A 25,735-nucleotide genomic window follows, 5' to 3' on the forward strand; every position below is an offset into this window, starting at 1 on the left:
GAGCAGAACGCAAGAGTCGGGCAGGTGTATAGAGAGAGATGTAAGGAGAGGCAGAAACCTTCATACAGTAGCCTTTAAAGAGAGAATTGTGTGTGTAATACGGATTTGATAGGAAGCAGGAGAGGGATTTCACCAGGAGAGACAGATTTAGGAGAGAGTGAAATGATTCTAGCAGCAGCGTTTAGGATAGATTGTAGGGGAGACAGGTGAGAGGCAGGAAGGCTGGACAGTAGAAGGTTACAATAGTCGAGACGGGAGAGAATGAGGGCCTGTGTCAGAGTTTTAGCAGTAGAGCGAAAGAGGAAAGGGTGAATCTTCACAATGATACGGTGAATAAAATGACAGGTTTTAGCTACATTTTGAATGTGAGTGGAGAATGTGAGGGAGGGATCGAATGTGACACCTAGGCAGCGTGTTTGTGATACTGGGTGTATGACAGTACTGTATCTACAGACTAAGTGTAAATCTTTATTTTTCATAATATCTTTTTACGAACTACTGTAATTTAAACATCATTATCCAAGCAGTTAAAAGTGAAGGACAATAACATTCAAATAACATTATCCTGGCTAATATGAAAAACAAAATGTCAGGGAAATTTGGTAGAAGATGCAGAAGATTTAAACATATTAAAATTGACTTGCATTGGGTAGAGGCATTTTTTATTCAGGGAAAAAGTAGAAAAATTGTAACATTTTAACAAATTGTAAGGAAGCCTCCCATGGAAATAGGGAGTAGGCCAGTATGGACGAGATAAAGAATTCCACAGGAAATCTATCTGGGACGGGATTGCTCCTATAAATTCTTAATTGAAGTCAGACATGTACGATTAATTAGTAATGGTTCAATTAAAGCATAATTGGGATGCACTCTATTTAGAAAGGACAAATATAAAGCGGGGAACCTGGTTCAATTCCCGGTGTCGGCTCCTTGTGACCCAGGGCAAATCACTTTATCTCCTTGTGCCTCAGGCACCAAAAACAGATTGTAAGCTCCACGGGGCAGGGACTGTGTCAGCAAAATGTCTCTGTAAAGCGCTACGGAAAAAAACTAGTAGCGCTATACAAGAACAAACAATTATTATTATTATTATTATTATTATTATAGCTAGTGCTGTGATTGGCAGTCACCCAGGGACAGTCTGCAGCCAGCATTCCAATACATTTCAGCAGGGTATGAGGGAGGCCAGTATGTTGTGCATGTGTTTGCCGTCATAAGACTGAGCTGGAATGTCCTGATTACAATTGTGAAGATGCTGACTTGCCGAGAAGTCATCTGGGACAAGTCAATTGAACACAGGTCTCAGACACATGTTGATAGGCAAGCTATGGATATAGAAACATTTTTTTTGAAGGAGTGGTTTCAAAGTTTTGCTTCTCCTGTCTCCGGACTCCCTTTGTAACTGGTGGTGAAAATGCTCCTTCTGGTACTTGGAGATAGTAATCTGAATAGCAGGAAATGAGTTCAAGAGGATGAGCACATGTTTAAGATCTATAGCTTCAGCGTGACAGAGGAAAGGATGGATTTAATCAATGCGGTTTCAAGATTTAGTGAGAGTACAAAGTGAAAGTAGGATAGGAGGGGAGAGTACATGTTGCTTCACTTAGTTGGGCAATAATACTGTCTACCAGATGGGAAAGCACCCTCTGTCTTGGATGTCCTCAATTATCTGGGACTGAGGAACAAATTGCATGTGATTGTGAATGGGCATTTTGAGGTTTGGGATGCGATTGGGAGCGAGAAGCAGCGATTTGTGCAGATATATTTTAATATAATTCGTGTTTAGCTCAAAGGTATTCTCTGCCTTTTGTCTGTGGAGAGGGAGGGGATTACCAATGTCACTTTGCCTTGGAGCAAGCCAACAGAAAGGGCCACTTGCTTTAAAGACTAGATTTTTTTGTTGGGTGTATTATACAGCAATTAAAATAATGACAATATTAATGTGCTGTCAAAAATATATTTAAGACTTAATGAGGTCGAAGTATCAAGAGGAGGATAAGAAGTTAAGATTCTAGAGGGGGCAGTTCTTACTTGAAGGGACTGTAAGGTATATTCTAGACCCAGATGGTGCCCTGTGGCAGAAGACTGCTTAGTATGGGAGAAGGAGCGGCTCAGTGAGTAAAGACACTGACTGGCACTGAGTTTGCAGGTTCAACCTGGTTCAATTCCTGGTGTCGGCTCCTTGTGACCTTGGGCAAGTCACCTTATCTCCCTGTGCCTCAGGCACCAAAAACATAGATTGTAAGCTCTATGGGGCAGGGACCTGTGCCTGCAAAATGTCTACGTAAAACTAGCTGCGCTATATAAAAATTAAAAAAAAGTATATATAGCTCTATATCTCCCTGTGCTACAGTCAAAATGCTCCACAAATAGCAAAAAATAATGTTTATTTATCATGATTGACATAGTGCATTCAACTGTTAACATTGCACATATAAATACAACACTGATGTGATCTACGCCATTGGCTATGAAGGAAGACATACTGGGCCATATTAACTAAGCAGTGATATTCCATGAAACACCTTACTGCGCATTCATATGAATGGGCCGTAATGTATCTTCTGACGCTGGATGGTGTCTCATGGAATAGCACGCTTATTAAATATGGCCCACTTGATGGGACCATAAGGTGTCTTCTGGCACTAGCAAATGTCTTAGCACTGCTTAGTAAATAAGGGCCACTGTGTTCTATTCTAATGCTCAGTGCAAACAGAACTGAACTGGATCGTGAAATCTGATACACAGTGATATTCTGTAATAGCATCATAGCAAATGATGTACATCACGTGTATATCTTAAGTCTCTTAGTTTATAGCCGGGTACTAACCAAAATTATCTTTGTGTATTAACTGTACACAAGTGGCTCATTGATATAATTACCCTATGGGAATCTTATAATTGTACTCCAGTTGTGCTTGTCTGATTGGGAAGAAATATGAAATAAGACTGCACAAAGGTTTGTTTGTACATAAGCTAAATGGTAATAACTGTACAGTATTGTTCTAGTGCTATTTGGCCCCAGTCGGTACACAGAGTATGAATCAATCTTTACCACCAGTCTGTTGGAGACACAGTTGTGGTTTATATGTCAGATTTTTTTTTAAATGGCTTACAAATAATTCCTTTATGGAAAGCAATAGTTCAACTAGAATATCGTATTCCAATCATCAAGATCCAATAAGAACCCTAGATCTGTTACTTCCATATTTGTAATACCTGTTCAATGATATTCATTGACACAACAGGAAAGAAGGGGACACCTATCTGCTAAAAAGAGAATCAAAGTAGGGAGATATTTTCGCTTGCTTTCTTGCTTCTTCAGGGGTGCATATTGAAACTGGTTCACAACACGATTAGAATGAAACTTAGAGCATGTGGAATGTAAGGGATCTGTAAGCTTACAGGAGCCAAAGCAGCAATGATTCATTGCTGTGGCGAGGATGTCAAATAAACTCTTGACTGTGTAACTAAGGGAAGTAGATCAGGGTGGGAGGTGGAGTGGGCTACGTAGATTTCAGTAAAGTCTTCCATACGTTTTGCACAGGGGACTTGTAAATGAGCTTGGCAGTCTGAGAGTGAGTCATAACATATGCAGATGGTGGAATAAATTGGTTCAAGGATTGGCATAGAGGGAAAGTGTATGGAAAAATGTAGTTAATTGTGATGATGGGGGTTAGCAGCGTGGCTTAATGAAAGCATGATATAGATGACACATTCTTTCTTATAAACAAACGCTAAAAATCAGTTGCAAAAAGTCTTCTCACTTAAATGCCTGCACTCCCCCTCTTCAGAGCCACAGAAGCCTTCAACAAGATAAACTTTGAGCTGAACACATTTTGTGAAAGAATGGTCAATTACAACTCTGACTCTTCCCCTCCACCCTCCCCCTCCCCCCCACAAAAATTACACTTATCGAAGAATTACAAACGGTTTTAGCTTTGAGTATTAGGGAGATCCGATAGTTGTAGTTCCCCACAGGAAACGCTCACCAGGGTGGAGCTCGAAGTCTCTTTCCTGTAGAGTAACGTGGTAGGCTTCATCTATAGGCGATGTGCAGTGGTGACCCATTTCGGAAGCACTCGTTCTCTCTCACCTTAGATAAATCATGAGCGATGGCACCTCAATACCCAAGATCAGTTGGGATGAGTGTAAATTACAGTGACATTATATTTATATAATACTTTCATTTCTTTCTGAGTTTCATGTAGTTTAGTTGTTCTTTTATAAAACTATAAATGTGCTGCAATTTATCTCCCAGCTCGAGCAGTAATGTGTAGGCATATTGATGACATACTGTCTTATGTGTAAGTGGAATTTACACATATGTAACCCACCTCTGGGATTAATATGTGCATTTAGGGGGATAAGGGCCCTTATTGGTTAATTGCATGAGTTGTTGCAGGGTAACTCCCCTCTTCGATATTGTGTTGCAAAGTGACTAGGCAGAGGTCTTGCCATGCCCACCTTCCAGAAGGTGTTTAGTCTGCCACCTGGGTTAGGATGACTAAGCAATATCCAAACCCGTCCCCCTTTATTTAGGGGGATGGTGACCTCACAGAAGGGTATATAAGGGCAGCAGAAGCTTCTAGGCACTTAGGTTCCTGGCAGATGAAGAATGGGAGCCTCATGTATATAGCGTCAGTCTAGTTTAAGTGTGTAACTATATGTGTAGGGATGAGTGGTCCCCTTTTATTTGTTTCATAGACAGGAACAACAAAGATAAATATTGCACACCAGCAATGAAATAATCTGTAGAGGATACTTATACCGGTGCTCTCTTCTCAGTAAGGGAAGGACCGCTGCGTTCTATGTAAAGAATTCAGGACAAAAGAAGAGTAGAGGCTCCACGAATTTGCTAATTCAAATATTTATTGAAGCCAAAATTATTCCAACATTTCGGCCGTCTAGGATGCCATTCCTTGACAAAGACTGCCTAGATGGCTGAAACGTTTGAATAATTTTGGCTTCAATAAATATTTGAATTTGAAAAAGCCATGGAGCCTCTACTCTTCTTTTGTCCTTATTAATACAGGGCCACATTATATAGGGTAAGGCGTCTCCTACCCAGTACAGAGGATGTGCGTGACACCCATGCCAGAAGACTCCTTGAATAGGGCCTCAGAGTGCAACAGTGGATTTGCTAAAAGGCAAGTCCCAGTAGCACACTGGCAGCCAAGGTAGGAACTAGGAGGGTCCTGTACAGGGTGACAGGATTTAAATCCTAGATTGAGGGTGCACCCCTACCAAGAGTTCTCGTTGGGCTGTTGGAAAGCCTTATGTTCAAATGCAAGGGATTGCCAGTTATCCAAAACTTAAGCGGTGACAAGCAATGTACCTCCCTGGGAATGCTGCCTGAGAACCCAGGTATGAAGAATGTATGAAAGCTGTAAATAAAGAAATGTAGAAGTTTGTCTGAATAAAGTTCCTGTCGCCCTTCATTAAGACCAACGATTACACCACCAGCCGGCGCGGATGCCAACCCCCTAAGAAAGGTAACAGACATTGAGAACCTGTACATAAATACATACACTTTGATGTGATCCTCCTTTGGGTGTCGGGCAAGGAGGAGTTACACATAGAACAGCTGAAAATATATATATATTTTGATCAACACTCCTATTGTATCATGCGCATAAATATTAGTCTCCCTAACCAGAAAGATTTACTCATCCTGACGTTAGTACTGCATGTGACTGGATGTGCGTGTGGTTAAGTAATGTGATTAGTTCTAAATTTCTTCTCAACAACATGTTTATCTTATTAGTTATATAGATATGGTTGCTATAAAGACAGAATGGCCAATATGTACTTAGTGTGCAATATGTAATAAGTGAAAGTCCATAAAACACCTTCCAACACTGGAAGAACCCCATTAGCTCATTCAAGTGAATGGGTCAGAACGTGGCTTTTAGTGGCGGAAGGCACTTAGTGGAATATACACTTAGTTAATGTGGCCCTCTAGGCTTACGTATATCAAGCAGGCAATAGACAATGGGGTACTTTCCTAGAGAAACGGATACGAAATCCAGAAGCTCTACAACAACCGTCCTAATACATGTTGGTCATACGGCTGAGATTCAAGGCTAGAAAGTTTGGCTCCGTGAGAATAAAAGAGAGCAGGGCTCATTCAGTTTATAAACAGGGGTGCTTTGCTGAGGGTTCCAACACATTTTTTTCCCCCTACAAAGAAAATGTAATATCTAAACTACAATAAATTATTTGGTTATACAGTAAATAAAGAGACGTGGTAGAAAAGGTATGTATCCGTACCCAGCTAGTATTCCAGCCTAATGCTTCCTACATTAGAAACAGTAAAAATGTCTTTAAAAAAAAAAAAGAATGTTTCAAACACACATGTAGGATATTGCTTGAACTGCTGCTTTAACAACATGCGAAGCAACAGGAAGTATTGAGTAGGGAAGAGGAGGAACTACTTGATACCGATATTAGCATGGAACACATCAATGTCAGCGTGACAATCTTCTCCACTTTTTTAGGGCCCGTTAACCTCTTCACTGCCAGATCATCTGACCGCAACAATAACTAAAAAAAAATCCAGATCTGAACTAGATTAAAAAAACAAACAAAACCCCTTTTCTAATGTTTGAAAAGCACAAATGATATTATATTCCTTAACCCCTTGGCAACCAAGTTGTTAACTGAGGGTCCTCGTGGCGTTGGCACACTAAGCCTGGCACAAAACGTCAAATGATGTTGTCATATTACTCACCCTGCTGTGGGGGAGTCAGATCGCCAGCACTGCCTGCAGACATGGTGTCACCGCTCATTCTTCTGGGGGCATTGTTGGAGGGAACAATGGGGGACACAGAGCCTGAGGGAGGGGAGTGACCTCCAGTGGGGCTATAAGGTGGAACATAGGTGGAAAATGAATGGGCATCATAACCATTGGGAGGACAGTGGGTAGGGAGGTAGGAAGGGTGCAGAAAGTGAGGGTAAGCATGCCCATAACCACCCTCTGTGAAATGGTTAAAGTGCAGGGTCTCCTCCCCATGTGGAGTTGGGTACCCATAATGTATCTTAGCCTGGGGGATCTGGAAGGGAGGTGGAATATCATGGTTAGGACGGACACTCTGCCCGTAAGATTGGGACATGTGTAAGGGAAGCTCCCCACGATGGAAAGGTTGCACTGGAGGCATCTTCCCTCCTTCCACTGGCCACATGTTGGGTAGAGAGTAACAGACTGAGCTCTGGCAATGAGAGCAGGGGCACAGTGGATGCAAAAGAGGTTCAGGAGCAGGAGGGGCGTGGCACAGGAATGGGTGTGTATCGCGCAGGCTGCCTCTCTTTGGTGGACTCTGTGCCTGGGTTGGGTAATGTTGAGGCCCCTCAGACAGTGAGCGATACAACCTCCTTCTCTCCTGTTCACCATACATCCCCGGGAAGTGAGCAGCTTGCAGCACTGTTCCAGTTCCTGATGCTCCCCGGGAGTCCAGAATCCCCTCTGGCCTGAAATATGATCTGTTTGGAGGCCCATCAATGTTGGGACCAGCATATCCCAATCTACAGGAGCAGTGTCTGGATAACAGAGGCCTTCTTACTGGGTATACAGCCAGCCCCCCAAACTGCCCTATCTCTTCTTCCAGGATAGCTGCCTCACGCTCTCTCTGGCCCTCCCAGTTAGTCCCGCTAGGTGTCTCTCTCTGCACTTCCCAGGATGAGGAGGCCAAGGGTACACATTGAGATGTTCCTCCCTCAGGTACTCTCTGCCATGATGACGCATATTGGGACCCTGCTTCTCCATTCATCTTTGTCTGAATGTTTTGGGTTATCCTCTCCCGAAGAAGCCGATGTTGTGGGTCTTGGGGTCTTCCCTCTACATTCAGTCTCTGGTTTCCATTTTGGGGTCCCCCTTCCTCGTGCTTCGGTACCTGGGAGTACCGGGGCTCCCCTTCCTGCTTGACAGTGACTCCAAACCCACCCAAGAGCCTCTCCAGGTCCTCGCGCTCAGCGGCGGTGGGCAGAGATTTTTGTGGAGTCTCCTCCAGCTTCTCAGTAGGAGCTGAGGAATGTCCAGAGTCACTGCTGACTGACAAGAGGCGCCCATGCTGTTCGGGGCTCCCATTACTGGATGTCAAAGGGATGCTCTTCTTCACACGGGCATACAGGCTCCCATCTAATGGCCCACGAGTGTGACTCAGATCTAGGGACAGTCATAAACATATAGACAATCACATGTCTATATGTCACCAAGTATGTAGGTATGTGACACAAAAATAGACACGTGCTAATGCAGGTACAGCAGAGTAACACACAACAAGAAGGACAGGTACATGAAATAGGACAGCGGGACAGAGAAGTGATACAAGAGTGAAAAGAGAGTGACAAAGGACATAGAAGATAGTAGTGTGACACAGGGCAGAGGCAAATAAGAGAAACACAGAACAGAGAAACAGGAGACTGACATAGGACAGAGAGACACAAAAATGCCAGACATGAGTAACAGACAGTGAGATTCTCAAAGCAAGAAGAAACTCCTGATTTACTGCATCAGTTTGTTTCAATAACTTTTTAATGCAGATGGCTATGTGTCATTATGTATGTTACTACATACCCAATTATGGCCAGTAAATAAAAAATGAATAATCATAATATCACACTCATGTACAGCATAAATTGTCTTGTATATTTATTCATTTTTGAAATACCTCTTGAAACTTATACAAAAACCACAAATACTGTACACACACATGAAAGGTGTCATGATGGTGAAAGATAAACCTATTAAAATTCTGTTTAGTCTAAACGCTCCATAATGTACAGTAGGTCACTAAACCCAATTAGTGCTACGCTGCATTACAAATCAAAGAAGTTGTCACAAGTTTTGCTGCTAATATTTCCACTTATCTTTCCTTATAGAGTGTAAACTTCTTGGGTCAGGGCCTCTTCTAACACAATTTTAATCTGGTCTGTAACTGTTACATACGCCCATAATCATATATTATCTCTAACTGTCCATGAAATGTCTATAAATTTAATGTATAACACATGTTATTTAATGTAACCATGTACTATCATAACTCTGTGCCCAGAACATACTTGAAAACGAGAGGTAACTCTCAATGTATTACTTCCCGGTAAAACATTTTATAAATAAAAATATATATACAGTATATATATATATATTATATATATATATATATATATATATATATATATATATATATATATATATATATATACAGTATATATATATATATATATATATATATATATATATATGTATATATATATATATATATATAATAATGAGGGAACGATGCATGCAGTATACAGTATGTCAATAATTTGAGAGGAAGTGACCAACAGACCCAGTATATCTCTCATGGTTGGGTTATGAGCGATACTGAAATAAAGAGACCTTTGCATCACACAACAAACAGTAATCTGACCCCTTAGTTACTGTATATTCCATGGACGATGGATAACTCACTATCCAGGCTGTCCTCGTGGTTCCTGTTGAGGTTCTCGTAGGAGTCAAAACGAATCAGCGGATCAGTGATGTCATAGTCCACTGAAACACCTGGGTCTTTGCGCAATACCTCCCGACCTAAGAGGTGAAAACAAAAAGACAAAAAGAGGGGGTAAGAAGAATAGGGGAAGGGAGAAAGAAGGCAGACATAGCAACAATGACATGACAGTAGATAAAGAAATGCAGGAGAAGTCCATAGAGGGGACAGAGAGAAATGAATGATGAGTGAATGAGGAGAGATAATATGCACGAAGAGAGGGATGCAGGTTAATAAAGGGAGAGTAAGAAATGCATGATGATGGAGATATAGAAGAGCATGAAGGGGAAAGATAGAAGGGATAAGTACACGAAGGAAAGAGACAGAAGTGCAGACGGATAAAAGACAGAAATACACGAGGAGAGACGTGCACGAGGGAGAGAGTACGAGGGGGAGAGGAGCGCACGAGTGGAGATCGATATATGCATGAAGTTAATTACATATAAGTGAATGTTAGAGACAGATAAGTGAACGCAAGGAAGAAGACAGATGTTTATGAGAGCTACTTGCAAGTTTATTGGCAGAACACTCACCTTTTACTTTTTCTGATCCAGAAGAAAATATAAACTCCACAGTAGCATCCTCTGGGAACTTCTCATCTTGGAGGGGGTAAGGACAGGTTGTTACCACTCAGAAAGAACCCGCTGACCCATCTCTACGGGTATTCCTACATGCGACTGATTGTGTGATAAGATGCAAAGCTCTTTCTGACCCTCATTTGTACGAATCTCTGCCTATCACTAGAAGATCACGTATCCCCCACACTGCTTCTCACTTAACTCCCAAGTCAATATAGTGGGAATTCATTAACAAAATGGTAAACCCATTCACAACACAGCGACTTCCCACTATATTAAATAGGCATTTATATTATACGCAGCAAGACTTTCAACAAGGAGGCGGGCGTTCCAATATCAGTGCGCAGTTACAGAGGACCTAAGCCTTAGGGGACGCTTTATCTATACACTGGGAGCATAGATAAAGCGTCTTATCTCTATGGGAGTGGAATCATTTATGTACTTTTAACAAACTTGGAAGTAAATAGTACACTACAGTATATAGGATCTTCTGCGCTTCTCTGTCTTTTCTTGATATGCAGTCATCAGTAAGTCTGCTTTTCTCTTTATAAGATATACAGCTACATTATGTGTAACTCTACGAGAAACAAAGTTATCTGCAGTTCTGCTTCTCTCTATATAAAACGAGGTATCTGTAACGCTGATGTACATTTAGAATTAAATATTCAATTGTCTTTTGCAGCCCCTCTGTAACAATTATCCAATTATTCGTCTCTTCTGTCAACAGTAATGCATAACAATCTCTTATTATGCAGGCCTCTCACTATCTTTATATTTGTCCAAGGGAAGCATCATATTCTCTATAAAACATACAGTTATCTCTGAATATAGTATGTTGGCCGTGTGTATGAGGTGCTTTATCTCACCTGTGCAAGCACAGTCCAGCTGGTCCTTACTGAAGCACAGATGTGTGTTGTGAATGGTGCAGGTGTGAAACTGGAGTCTGAAGAGTACTTCTCTCTCATGTGGCTGGCAGCGCTTGTGATAACACTTCACCTGTGAGAAACACTTACAGGTCAGCAGTGCTTTGTTACTGTGCTTTCTATGTCAGTGTCACTGAGCCATTGGGGTTGCTGGATCATGCCAGTGTAAGGATGATAAACCCTCAATATCTCTCACAATCCACAGATCCCTTGTTCCACCTATCCATACTTCCGTCTTGGAGACTCAATAGGTCCTATCTTCCTTCTTTCCTTTGACACTTTGGTGGTTATTCATTAAAATGTGATAGTGACGACCAGGGCGCTATTGCACAGAAATGTCATTCAGTTGCATTGTAGTTTGCATGATAGTCCCTAGATTGGCACAATCACAGTTTAAATAATAACCCCTTATGTTACTATATGTTAGGAAAACGTGACTTGTGCCACGAGGCTCTTCTGTGTTGCTACATCACTCTAGAGCAGGGCCGGACTGAATCATTATTGTGCCCCGGGCAGACTAAAAATTTGTCGCCCCTCCTCCTGCAGCGTCGCATGTCAAATGACGCTGCAATGTCATGTGGTGACGCATTGCCATGACAATCTGACGTCATATGACGTCCCGTTGTCATGGAAACACGCCTCCATGTGACGTCAGGAAGCTGCAAGAGGCGCCAGGACAGCAAAAAGGTAAGTGTAGCAACATTCAAAACCTGGCCCTGAGGTCTTGGACATTTAGCGCCAACCAAACCGCCACCGGCTCTCCGCTGTATGATTTTTTGCCGTGCTCGCGCCAACCTCGCCGTTATCTTTAAATGTCTGAGTCCTGTGCCACTGCTTTGTCAATGTTCCACGTGGCCGAGCGCCCTCGTCAAAGTCTCTTGCTGTTGTCGCCGCTCTGAGTTCCATGCGTGTCCGCCACTCTGGTACGCCATCTTTAAATGTCCCTCCACATTGACTTGGACATTTAAAGATGGCACCAGGGTCGGAGCATGCAGCGAAAAGTCAAGTTTCTTTTGGTGCCCTGGGCAAGTCACTGCCCAGAGCACCCCTTAATTCGGCCTCTCTCTGGAGCAGGGGAGCGCAAACTTTTTCATCTGCGCCTCCCTGCATGCTCTCATCCCCTATACGTTTTCTCTGGCGTTTCTGATGTCATGTGACTCCGCTGCGTCATTTGACGCCGCCGAAGAGCAGGTAAGAGACTATACAGAGATCTCGCACGCTCCTCCGGCATTTAATTTAAACGTTGTGGGGAAGAGTGCATGGCCTCAGTAAGCACCGTTCCCCCCCCAGAAAATTTCACGCCCCCTAGTTTGCACACCCTCTTTAGAGGAACATGCTTGATAGTCCACAAGTTACAGATATAGCAGCTGTTATTGTAACCTCCCGCAGTACTCCTCGTTGACCTGTAGGGGCGCAAGTTCAGGCTCAGAACTAGAACAGACCATGAGGCCAGCTGCCATCTTAGTTTGGGTATAAAAACTCACCCAGTCTGTTAGTTCCTTGCTTATCAAACTTTCTGTTTACAGTTCAGGAGTCAGGTAACTCTTTTTCCCCAGCGCTGCACTTTCTTGTTCCTTTTTATCAAGCTTCCAGTTCTACTGATCTTCAGGTACCTTCTTGTTTTGTCTTGTATTCCCTTTGCACTATTTGTCCCTGTTTATTTAATTGTCCCCAGCTACTATTGCTCTTTGCATGTAGCACTACAGTTTCTGGCAGTTTAGTTTGTCTAGTTATATCCTTTGCACTTTTAGCCCCCTGCTTTTTGTCTGTCTCCTAGCTACCATAGCTTTTTGGTGCAGCTATGCACATTTTGCAGACTCCATTTTGTTTTTCTTGTCTTATTATTATTATGTTATATTAAATTCTATCAGTTTTCATATATTTCTGTCTCCTTTCTTTTGTGTGTTTCCGTGTTACATCCGAGGGTTCAATACAGCCTGATACCGTTAACCAGTTAGGAGATCATGCTTTTCCCATGACTATTGGCGTGTATTATGGGTCTTTTAACTGAGCCTCTCCAAAATATCACATTACTTATTTCTCCACCTAATGCCTCATAGGATACAATAACGACCCCTACACCTGTACAGTACTTCTCTTTCTGTACAGCTGTTTTATACATTATCTGCATGCTTCTTATACTATTTGGTTACTTCTCATGCTCGCTACATACCATGATGTCTCCTTTTAGTAGCAGTGCTGGTTCCAAGCTGATGCAAAGTTGACGTCTCTGGGGGTTTGTGTCTCCGAGTGTCCGGCTAGGAAGGAAATAGTGACATTACAAAGAGAGGACCTGGTAAGGCCAGCAAATGGGCAAGGGGACACCGTGCACTGACTCACTAGATTCCAGATGTGTAGACAAGCTGCATGGACTGGTAGATCTTCAAAAAGGGGCAAAATCCTGAGGAAGAGAGTAAGGCGACTGATGAAGAGTAAAGGACGAAAAAGTATGAGGAAGCAATGGGGAAAGATGGCAGACAGCAGACAAGCAAAAAGACAGAAAGATATCACAGAAGAAATGGGTAAAGAGAAGAAATCAAGGTCTGCAGTGCCTGGCAAGTTACATCACAGGAGTAGAAAAGAAAAGGAATAATGGAGATAAACATGTTACAGTTACACAGGCTACCATTGGTCGTTTGTATATAAATGTGCATGTAATTGTGTGTACCCCTTTGGGGATGTGTTGGGATTTAAGGTAGCAACAGAGAGGAATAAGCGTTCTTCCATGGTTTCTTTTCTGAGGACACGGTCACTATTGCCTTTTCCTGTTCAGTGATTGGAGTAACTAGATTGATGCCCTATTACAATATACTATTACAAAAAACGACAACAATGTAATTTTACGAGTCTCCTTCGCACATGGCAAACATAAGGCAAGGTCCTGATAATCCTCCCACCTTGGGTCTATCAATAAATCTCAAATCATAGCACAACACTAAAACGGCTAAATAAAAGCAACTGCTCATCTTAAACTCAATCTAATACCAAGCAGATGTTTGCCATATGAAGGGGGGGGGGTATAGGGCTTATTGGTGTGCACAGATCTGAAGGAAATGAAAGGACTCCGGTCTGGAAATCTGTCCTATGATTATATATTCTAGCATTATGTAAAAAAATTACTTTTTGGAATTGGTTTTGATTAGATTCTGCCTGGTACTAAAAAAAAAATTCTCACTAAAGTTGAATACTTGAAAGTTTCAAAGCGTGCCTGTTACTGTCGTTGTGAGGGCTGTCTGTGGCATGTCATCTTGCACAAGGTGGGTATGATTGATAACAGTACGCAGTCAGTGTTTTGTATTACTCTGTATATTTGAAGCAGATGTGGGGGCACAGTCAGAATCACATCAGGAATTCAAGGAGAACCAGCACATTGAAAATGATGAACCATCAACGTAGCAGTCCTCAGATGAAAACCAGCTTGGGACTCAAAACAACAACGTTAATGGGGATGTGATTCAATATAATTAGTATTGCAACATTTGTGTGCGCTTGTCTTTTGTTTCGTTTGCACGTAACCAGATACAGACCTGTGACTGTTCATACATGTGCGTGTGAATCCTTACCGCCATCTGTCTGCAGCGCAGGAACGACGGGCAGCAACACGCATTGCAGGGACAGCATGTTACTGCTGATCTTTATAGTCCCGGACAGCAAACCTCCAAAATAATTAATATACCTGTGCAGGAAGATACATAGAGGAATTCAATGTGAGGATGCCACTGCTTTAGGCATTGGACATAGTGCAGGCGACGGCGCACGCGGCGCGAACAAATGCATGTAAGTGCACCAGTCCAGCCATGCTGCGCCCTATGTGACGTGCGGCACCGCGACGGCGTGGCAGGATTTTGAGCGTCACGGCCGCGTTTGAGCTAATCAGGGCGAACCAGCCTAGTGACGTCACGGCCCCGCCTCCCAGTCGCTCAAGTGATCTGAGTCCACAGATCACTCAGGTGACAGGCGCGCGCCTCCTTACGCTCCGTCGCGGGCGCCTGCACTATGGCCGCAGCCTCATTCCACACTGGGTGGATTCAGGAGCAGGTAAATACAGGACCAATCTAAACTAGCAGTGACAGAGGCGAGTCTAATAAAGTTGAAACTTGATGATTGAGGCCTTAAGAAAATCCATGATTTTTAATTATTGTTGAAAGGCTGACATTCTTCCTTTGTTGAATTTACAAGAGGAAATCTAAATGGGAGAGGAGGGGGGTGACTTTCAATCTTGCTTGCTCCACCCCAGTGATACGGTAATAATTCATGCCCTCTCTCCCCTCTAAGTAATTATATACAGTAAGTGGACACCATACGAAAGAGACATGGTCCATACAAGAGCAGTGAAACATACTACAGTATAATGATAAGATTGTAATGCTTATGTAAGGATGTAGTAGGAACCTCATGTGTGTTCAGTGTGTGCTGCCTCTGTTCAGTGAGAAGCTTGTGGAGTGTTGCAACAGTGTTGCAGTGTGCCCTAGCAGAGTGAGACAGGCAGTGTGATGCAATAGCTGAGCTGTGTGTCTGTGCAGATTAGGCAGAGAGGCTCAGTGGAGAAACTACAATTCCCATGAGCTCCTGGGCAGTCACCTGATGTGAAGAACCAATCAGAAGGCTAGGATGACAGGGACAGGAAAGGGAAGCGTGGGGGAGAGGTCACGCTGAGCAGAGAGGGAGGTGAAGGAGGAGGTTGGCGGAACCTCGTGTGCGCGAGCGGAGGGTCAGTGACCCGTCCGCTTAGGTGAAAGGTATCCCCCCGGCCCGAGGAGTATTCCCCTGTCATCGTAGGGTGCTGTTTTATAAGGACGGCCTTAGTTGGTAGGGACATTTCCCATTAGTGTGATTTGGCTGCGGAGCTGCGGCCGCCATCTTGGATTGGATACAGACGGCGCTGCAGCAAGGAGTGACGGCGAAAGGCTGGAGCAACGCTAGGACCCTGCGTGGAGTGTGATGGTCATCGCAGTGACCGGAAGGTATCATTGTTTATAAGTGCACCTACACCGGTCACCAGGCGCTGATCCCGCCTCCCACTAACTAATTGGGCCAACTGTGCAAATCCTATGGTACCATACCTATACTGGTTATAAGACATACTCCTAGGGAGAGTGGCAGAGCCACCTATGTACAGGACATTATCCCTAATAAGGTGTGGCCGAGCCACGGTGTGTGTGTGTAATGTTATATGTTTATTCTGCAGATCATTTGTTCTTTATGCATGATATATAAAAGGTTGCTGTTGCATAATGCTGTTGTGATGTTCTTGCTCAGGGTATAATCTCTATCATGGGGATCCTGGACAAGTGGAGGCGCTGCACCGCGATTAATAAAGGTATGACCCCAGGCTCCCAAATAGCGGAGGCTCAGAGCTCCTGAGGATACAGGTACATGCACCACAGTAGTTCCTTATTGCAGGCGTTCACAAAAAGGGCTACATTTGGAGGCGCTGCTGAGATATCAGACCTGGGGTGCCCTATATTTTTTTTTACTGTGCAACCAATTTTTTTTCCCGCCATGTTTGTGCCCTCGCAGCCTGAGGTGCGCAAGTGGGCCCAACGGCATGAAATTCCCCTGACACGTGCCTTCGGCCTGGGACAAGTGCCCGCTACCCTCTGCCTGGGCACTGTGACCGATCTTGTCAGGAAACTCCCGCTCATGGACACTGCCCGAGTGCAAGATCACTATTACGACCGGGAACAGGACTGGCGCAAAATACTATTTGTCACTGACCAGGACATATGCCCTAAAGCCCTGCCCTTAGTATTACTTCTGCCCGAGGTTCCCGGCATCCACTGTCCGATAGTACAGGTGGATTCCACCGAACCACTGGCTGCGGCCACACCCCAGAGGGGATACCCCGGCTCGTTAGGTACCGTCACAACCAGTTCTGAACGCACCCCTGAGAACAGTTTGAATCCCCGGTGGCCCGCCGCAATGGGCCTAGGCACTTCGTTCACTCCCTCGGCCTTTAGGCCCGCGCTGAGCAGAACCAGCCTGTCAAGGCTAGATGCCTATTCACATGCTGGGAGTAGCCTGCCGGATAACGCCTCCATCCCGGCGCTAGCAGAAGCCATTCACCACACTATACAGTCCCTCCAATACCGAAAACTGAAGGCGTTTTCTGGGGACAAACCCATTTCCCTGGGAGAAGTCGGGTTCGAGGAATGGCTAGACCACACGGAACAGGTACTACCCGAATGGTCATGCACAGATGCCGTCCGGAGGCAGCGCATAATTGAATACCTGAGGGCCCCAGCATCCCACATGGTGCACTGCTATCGGGATGACCACCCGGATGCTGACGCGGCTGGCATCATCCACTGCCTGACCAAAGTGTATGGGGTTCCTGTGGATGTTTTTGCGCTAATGGCAAGGTTCCGCGCTCTGGCCCAGAAAGAAGGAGAGATGGTGTCTGACTTCCTTCGACGGTTGCATCTGGACCTGTGGACCCTGGTGAGGAAGGGGGTGGTGCAGAAGACGGATGCCGACGGCCTACGCACCACCCAGCTACTGAGGGGACTCCTCCCCTTGCACCCGGTGTCTATACGCGTCAGCAGCTGTCTCACGCCGGGGCAAGCACTGGCGTTCGACGACTTGATGGATCGGGTTCAGGCCCATGAGACTGTGCTACTGGGGCGTGAGCTGACCCCGGGAAAGAAGGCGGTGGTTGCGGCTAAAGACACCAGGACGTCGGATGCTAATACTGAGGCGCCCGAGAATGCGAACCCGAAGAAGGAGGACCTGGAAGCGCCTGCAGCCGCCAGGGAACGCCCCGCGTCGGGGCGAGCATCGCCGACCTTCCGAGACAACTCCTACCGCAGTCATCTCCAGTGCTATGCTTGCAGAAAAATGGGGCACATTCGTGCGCATTGCCCCTCCCTACAGAAAACGGGGTCCCGACCGGCCAAGTCTATGCTGTGTACTCCGCAGACCGACGAAGCAGTGGCCTCGTCCTCGCCGAGTAGTCGAATAGGGCCAGCGGCCATCGTCAAGGTGGTGATTGAAGGCATCTACGCCTCAGCGCTGATGGATACTGGGTCCCAGGTGACCATCGTGTATCGGCCCTTCTACGATCAACCGGCTGCCGCTGCTATCTGCTGACTCCTTGCGGTTGAGAGGGTTGAGCCATGAAGACTACCCTATTGACGGTGTGGTGAAGGTACATCTGGACATTCCCCAGTTGAACACAGGCAAGCATCACCCCATGGAGGTGGAGGCCTTAGTATGTCCAGAACCCCAGGATCATCCCAGCGCCCCGATAATCATGGGGACCAACACAGACATCGTACAGGATGTGCTCCGCAAGTATCTACAGGAAACGGGTGAATCACCATTGCTGGCTCTAGCTGCTTGCCCGGTGTTGCAAGAGGTTTGCGGTAAGATTGCGACCGAAGAGGAACATGGGATGCTGTATAGTCAAGAGCGGGGGCTAACCGAGATCCTGCCCGGGGAAGGAAGAATGATGATCGCCGCCTGTCGTTATCCGACCAGACGTCCGGAGGATCAACTGTTCTCCCTGGAAAGCTCGATCCGCGAGGACCAGCGACTCGGCTACGAAGTATTGGCCTCGATAAAGAAGTGGTCGGGAAAAATTCCGGCTCGAACCCAGGTGTACGTACGGAACCTTTCTCCCTACACCATGTGCATTGATCGGCGGCAACCATTGGGTCGCATCTATCCAGTAACCCCGGTGGAGAATAGTGTAGGTGAGCGCCCGGTGGTCACCACTCATGCCGTGACCCCAAGGTTGGCATTCGACTTTGGAGATTCACCCTTGACGGAGGGCTGGAAAGGAAGACTGCAGACCAAACTGGAAGAACGACGGGGGGTATTCTCCATTAGTGATATGGATGTAGGGTGCAGTCGCAGCGCCCGCCATACCATTCGACTGAGCGACCATGCCCCGTTCCGGGAACGTTCTCGCCGCCTAGCACCCCGAGACGTGGAAGAGGTGAGGAGATTACTAGCCGAAATGGAGGAAGCTGGTATCGTTCAAGGATCACGCAGTCCCTATGCCTCACCCATCGTAGTGGTTCGCAAAAAGAATGGGACCGTACGTCTCTGCGTGGACTATAGGACCTTGAACAGCCGTACGGTGCCTGATCAGTATACCCTCCCACGCATCGAGGACCTCTTGAACGCCCTGACGAGAAGTAAATGGTTCAGTGTACTAGATTTGAGGTCGGGGTATTATCAAGTACCCATGGATCTGGAAGATCAGGAGAGAACGGCCTTCATCTGTCCGCTAGGGTTCTACCAGTTCACCCGCATGCCGCAAGGGATATGCGGGGCTCCTGCCACCTTTCAGAGGCTAATGGAAAAGACCCTGGGGGACCTGAACCCGCAAGAATGCTTGGTGTACCTGGACGACATTATAGTGTTCGGAAAGACGCTAGAGGAGCATGAGGAGCGGCTGATGAAGGTGTTGGATCGACTTCAAAAGGAGGGGTTGAAACTGTCCCTGGATAAATGCAAATTCTGCCGCACGTCCGTGACATACGTGGGTCACATTGTATCAGCTGAAGGTATATCCACCGACCCAGGGAAGATAGAGGCAGTGGTGAATTGGCCCCGGCCTAACAACGTTCAAGAACTTCGATCCTTCCTGGGGTTCTGCGGCTACTACCGGCGATTCGTGGAGGGCTACTCCAGCAAAGCTAAAATCCTGAATAATCTCTTAAAAATCTGTCCTGAGGACACCGGCAGGAAAATCACCACAGCACAAACGCCATTTGGAGAGAAATGGACCTCTGCTTGTGAGCAAGCGTTCTTGAAATTGAAAGCCAGCCTAACGCAGGCCCCAGTGCTGGCCTATGCCGACCCCGACCGAGAATACGTTCTACACGTGGATGCCAGCTTCAGTGGCCTGGGAGCAGTGTTGCACCAGAAACATGACACAGGGCTCCGCCCAGTGGCGTATGCGAGTCGAAGCTTAACTCCAAGCGAACAGAACTATCCTGTCCACAAGCTGGAGTTTCTAGCCCTCAAATGGGCTGTAGTGGATAAGCTACATGATTACTTGTATGGGGTACAATTTGAAGTCAGGACAGATAATAACCCAATGACTTACATCAACACGTCCGCCAAATTAGATGCGACAGGTCACCGGTGGTTGGCGGCACTGGCCAACTATCGGTTCAACCTTAAATATAAACCAGGGCCCACTAACATAGGGGCCGATGCTCTGTCACGGAGGCCGGGGCTTCAACCCACCATGGATGAGGAAGTATGGGAGGAAATTCCGGGGCCTGGCATACGTGCTCTATGTTCGCTAGCAGCAGTGGTCAACGATCAGGTGGCGTTCTCAGAGCTAAGAGTAGCTGATTCATTAGGGTGTCAATCCCGAGCCATTCCCCGGGCCTACCGAGGTCGGGAAGGAATGAACATTACCGAAGATAAAATCATTTCCTGGAAAGAATTGGTGCAACACCAGATCCAAGATCCAGTGGTGGAACTAGCTCGCCAAGCTCTGCAGCAAGAGAACCCTTCTATTCTTAAGCAAGCCCCCAGAGAACTGGTGAAGCTATTGTTGAATGAGTTCGGGAAGTTCGAACTGGACAATTGCCTATTGTACCGGGTCATTCCATACCACAATCATCCCGATCGGCGACAACTATTCTTGCCTGAAAGTCTGAGAAATATGGTCCTTCGGGCCCTTCACGATGATCATGGCCATCTGGGCATTGACAAGACATTCGGGTTACTTCGGGACCGGTTCTATTGGCCAAAAATGAGAGAATCAGTGGAAATGCATTGCCGAAGGTGTACCCGCTGTATACAGAGGAAAACACTCCCCACACGGGCGGCTCCCATGGCCCATCTGAAAAGCTCTGGTCCTATGGATTTGGTGTGCATGGATTTCTTGTGTATCGAGCCAGACACCCGGGGCATCGGTAACGTACTAGTGATTACAGACCACTATACAAGGTACGCCCAAGCGTTCCCTACCAAAGATCAACGGGCGGTAACAGTGGCTAGAGTATTGTGGGAGAAATACTTCATTCATTATGGATTACCGAACCGACTCCACTCTGATCAAGGCAGGGATTTCGAGAGTACTCTCATTAGGGAACTGTTGAGGTTGTTAAACATAGCTAAGTCACGGACTACCCCGTACCACCCAGAAGGGGATGCTATGCCCGAACGGTTCAACCGAACACTGCTGGACATGCTGGGGACATTAAAAGGCTCTCAGAAGACGGAGTGGAGCAGGCATGTGGAGACGTTGGTGCATGCCTATAACTGTACTCGACACGAGTCTACAGGGTATACTCCGTACTTCTTAATGTTTGGGAGAGAAGCCCGACTACCTGTGGATGTGCGACTGCGGATATCTACCGATGGGGTATCCAACAGAACGCATTTCCGTTATGTGCAGAGGTTACAGGACAGCCTGCAGCAGGCCTATAAATTGGCTGAAAAGGCGGCGGTGCAATTAAATGCGGGTAACAAAAGGCGCTATGACCACAAGGTGCGACATAAGGAGATTCGCCCGGGGGATGCTGTTCTCCTTTGTAATTTAGGCATTCCCGGAAAGCACAAACTGGCTGATCGGTGGAGAGATGGGGTGTATGAGGTAGAATCACAGATGCCTGGCCTCCCGCATCAAGGACTCCGATGGCCAGGTAAAGGTGTGGCATAGGAATCACCTACTCCCCATACCTCAAGTAGGGGACAACGAATTGGAGGTACCCACTGTTTCAATTGATGGAGAAACTGAAAGTACAGAGGATGGCCTAGAGACTGTAATAAATGCCACCTCTGAGAATCCTATGGAGGGAACCTCTCAAAGGGGCCTTCCGGCCGCGGGGGCATCTCCCGAAGGAGCTACGGGTAAAGAGCCCCTTGGTCCAACGACAGATACGCTGACTCCCGTGAGCCAGCCACTAGACCCGCAGAGCCCGTGCTTTGTGCCACAAAGAGACTTTGCAGACTTATCAAGCCCCTCAAGGGCAGAGTTGGAACTGCCAAATGGGAATTGCTACTCTCCAGAGGAGGTAGCTGAAGAGCAAATTCGCAGAAGCCAAAGAGCTAGTCAACCTCCAATGAGGATGGCTTATGATCAATTTGGGGCACCCCATTATGAGGCTCAGCAGTGGTCTCGGAGCAAAATCCAATCTGTGATTGTGATGCTCACAGAATTGTGCAATATCGTATAAAGTCAATGCGAATGTGCTAAGTTATATAATTGAACTGCATTTTTATTATATAACATTCTGTGTATAGTTATGTAGGTGTAGCCCAAGCGAGGACGTTGGATTCTGCAAGGGGGAGAATGTAAGGATGTAGTAGGAACCTCATGTGTGTTCAGTGTGTGCTGCCTCTGTTCAGTGAGAAGCTTGTGGAGTGTTGCAACAGTGTTGCAGTGTGCCCTAGCAGAGTGAGACAGGCAGTGTGATGCAATAGCTGAGCTGTGTGTCTGTGCAGATTAGGCAGAGAGGCTCAGTGGAGAAACTACAATTCCCATGAGCTCCTGGGCAGTCACCTGATGTGAAGAACCAATCAGAAGGCTAGGATGACAGGGACAGGAAAGGGAAGCGTGGGGGAGAGGTCACGCTGAGGAGAGAGGGAGGTGAAGGAGGAGGTTGGCGGAACCTCGTGTGCGCGAGCGGAGGGTCAGTGACCCGTCCGCTTAGGTGAAAGGTATCCCCCCGGCCCGAGGAGTATTCCCCTGTCATCGTAGGGTGCTGTTTTATAAGGACGGCCTTAGTTGGTAGGGACATTTCCCATTAGTGTGATTTGGCTGCGGAGCTGCGGCCGCCATCTTGGATTGGATACAGACGGCGCTGCAGCAAGGAGTGACGGCGAAAAGGCTGGAGCAACGCTAGGACCCTGCGTGGAGTGTGATGGTCATCGCAGTGACCGGAAGGTATCATTGTTTATAAGTGCACCTACACCGGTCACCAGGCGCTGATCCCGCCTCCCACTAACTAATTGGGCCAACTGTGCAAATCCTATGGTACCATACCTATACTGGTTATAAGACATACTCCTAGGGAGAGTGGCAGAGCCACCTATGTACAGGACATTATCCCTAATAAGGTGTGGCCGAGCCACGGTGTGTGTGTGTAATGTTATATGTTTATTCTGCAGATCATTTGTTCTTTATGCATGATATATAAAAGGTTGCTGTTGCATAATGCTGTTGTGATGTTCTTGCTCAGGGTATAATCTCTATCATGGGGATCCTGGGCAAGTGGAGGCGCTGCACCGCGATTAATAAAGGTATGACCCCAGGCTCCCAAATAGCGGAGGCTCAGAGCTCCTGAGGATACAGGTACATGCACCACAGTAGTTCCTTATTGCAGGCGTTCACAAAAAGGGCTACACTTACAAAACATTTCTGGAAAACACTTTCAAAAGTTATTTCAATATACCCTATTGGTCGGATTATTTTAAGTACTGTACCTACTGTACCATCTAGTTTTGATTTGTGAAAGGAACAATCCAAGCCGTTTTTTTCCTAACCTTTTTTGAACCCATTAATTTCAGCTCAGACGACTCCCTGCTTCCAGAGATTCTCACCTCTGAAGGGGGTGTTGGTATCTCCTGCAGTTTTCTGCAGTTTAAAGTCCCCGGTCACATGGGCCAATGGGAAGCTGCACTGATGATGTCACAGCTTCCTATTAGCCTGCAGGTCCCGGGAGCTTTGAAAAGCAGCCATAGTGAACCCTGGAGTGGCTACCAGCACACGCTATGGAGGTAAGTACCTCTGGAAGTAGGGGGTCCCCAGAGCTGAAATAAACGGGGTTCAGCTCCATAGACCCCCTGTTTGATCCAGTATTAAAAAAATGAAGTGGAGAATTTGGTCTGAGGTTAACAGACGTTGGCCCTGGCGGCTGCGGAGGCACTCACTTCCCCTCCCCCCATCTCCCCTTTCCCGTCTTAATCTTTCTTCTCTCACTTTCCTCTTCCTTCTCCTCGATTTGTAGATACAATACCCACTGGATGGGATTAGTTTGATTCTGTTATGAGTTAGGTGAAGCGTATAGAATGGATATGATGCTATTAAGTAATAGTCGAAGTTTCTTTGTTCTTCTAAACTCACTGAAAGTGTAATTGTATCTTGATTTCTTTATCAATATTCTGTGATGTTGTTTATTTTCTGTTTTGCCCAATAAAAAAATATTTAAAATAAATAAATAAATGAAGCGGGGAAAAAAAACAGGTTGGATTGCCTCTTTACATTTAGTTGGGGCTGTACATATAACCCCTTTACTAGGAGAGGAGTCAACAATGTAGTGAACAGGTTAAGATACATTCTATGGGTATTTATAGCAGGGTTTAGATTAGTAATTGTTTCTTTGTCATTCCTGTGAGGAAACAAGACTTTTTTTCTGCCGTTCTGTAGAACAGGAAATAGGTTTATTTAAAAAGTCTCTGCAGTTCTTGATAACACAGTAGAAGTAGATGGAGCATTGCACTGCAGGTCGTTCTGCCAGGAAGAGGTTCAGCTTTCCCGTTAATACATGTCATCAGGATACTGTGGAAGTGGTTAGGCATTGTATCGGAGGTAGTAAAAAGGTTACGGCTCTTGGAGTGATTGACTGTGATTAGCATTCCCCGCTCACTGACCTGCGCTGGGATGGGTGCAGGGAGACAGAGACCTTATCTTCACAAAACTTTCTCATGGCAAGTGTGCTGAGAGCCTGGTCCACGCTGCAAGGGGAGCAAATGTTCAGTGTGTGAAAAGAGGCAGTACAAGAGAGGCAGAGAAAGGATGAGTACTAGCTACAGATTTTAAAATGTATTAATTGGTATGTGTGGAGTTAATCTTGGAGTTGAAATTGGAGGTGAAGATTGAGGAAGATCTGGACTCTGAACAACAACTTTACAACTGTGAGAACTTTACTTTCGAAAAGCTGTGATCTGTACTCTTCCTATACTCCAATAACTGGAAAGTCTCTCCTCCTGTATCTCACTATGCCCTCCTTATTGCATTTTCTGTTTACTGTTTCGTCACTCCTTGGTGAATGTCCCTGTTCTCTCAACCTTCCCCACTGCACCATTATTTATACACCTCTCTCCCAACAACCCTCAATAAAAATCACCCTCACAAATCCTCTATTCACACCCTCTATCTTCTCCTTCCTGCTGCTGGGGATCTCCCCTAAGCCTCAAGCCAGACATACACACCTGATCTCACCCGCTGCTCCCTGCCATCTCTTCCCCTGTAAATGGTGTTAACCTTTTCATTTAACACTGACCAACCTTAAAACTTGCCCCACAAATCAAGCATCCCAATAACCTGCACTCATGGCTATTGTCCCACAGTCACTTATACCACCCATTGTGGCCAAGCACTTTTTGCATTTTTTATTTTTGCTGCACTTATTGTATTATTATAATTCCTTGTACTGTATTCTTTGTGAAGCGCTGAGTACACTTTTGGCGCTATATAAATAAAGACATACAATACTGTACATAAAACACAGAGAGGGAGAAGGAGAGGAAAATAAGAGGTTAAAAAGAATAGGGATCGGAGGAGGAAAAGGGAGATGAGAACGTGGAATGAGAAAGAGTGAGGTTGATAAATGGAGGGAGGATGAGGGAAAGAGTCAGATGAGAATTGAGAGGGAGGAAGCAATGAAGAGTGTTGGGTTGTTGTCATGGAACAAGAACTACATTTCTGACTCACCCCCCTCTCTCCTTTGCAGCTTCTGCCTGTCAGATCTTAATCCCAGCTGCATGGAGTTTGCACACACATACTGTGCCT

At 45.8% G+C, this 25,735-nt stretch overlaps 1 protein-coding gene across 3 annotated transcripts in view; it reads right to left on the reverse strand.

The window, feature by feature from the left end:
* The window catches only part of TNS2 (tensin 2), a 132,623-nt gene that overhangs the window by 20,904 nt on the left and 85,984 nt on the right, over positions 1-25,735 (reverse strand). For all 3 annotated transcript variants that reach the window (XM_075591837.1, XM_075591835.1, XM_075591836.1), the window contains 8 exons: positions 24,595-24,678; positions 14,595-14,707; positions 13,372-13,432; positions 13,205-13,289; positions 10,975-11,104; positions 10,064-10,129; positions 9,455-9,571; positions 6,734-8,164 (listed from right to left, as the gene is read on the reverse strand). In XM_075591837.1, the coding sequence (XP_075447952.1) occupies positions 6,734-8,164; positions 9,455-9,571; positions 10,064-10,129; positions 10,975-11,104; positions 13,205-13,289; positions 13,372-13,432; positions 14,595-14,707; positions 24,595-24,678 (2,087 nt within the window). The remainder of the gene's footprint in view (positions 1-6,733; positions 8,165-9,454; positions 9,572-10,063; positions 10,130-10,974; positions 11,105-13,204; positions 13,290-13,371; positions 13,433-14,594; positions 14,708-24,594; positions 24,679-25,735) is intronic.

The sequence above is a fragment of the Ascaphus truei genome, chromosome 3, assembly GCF_040206685.1.
Source record: "Ascaphus truei isolate aAscTru1 chromosome 3, aAscTru1.hap1, whole genome shotgun sequence".
NCBI classification, from domain to species: Eukaryota; Metazoa; Chordata; class Amphibia; order Anura; family Ascaphidae; genus Ascaphus; species Ascaphus truei.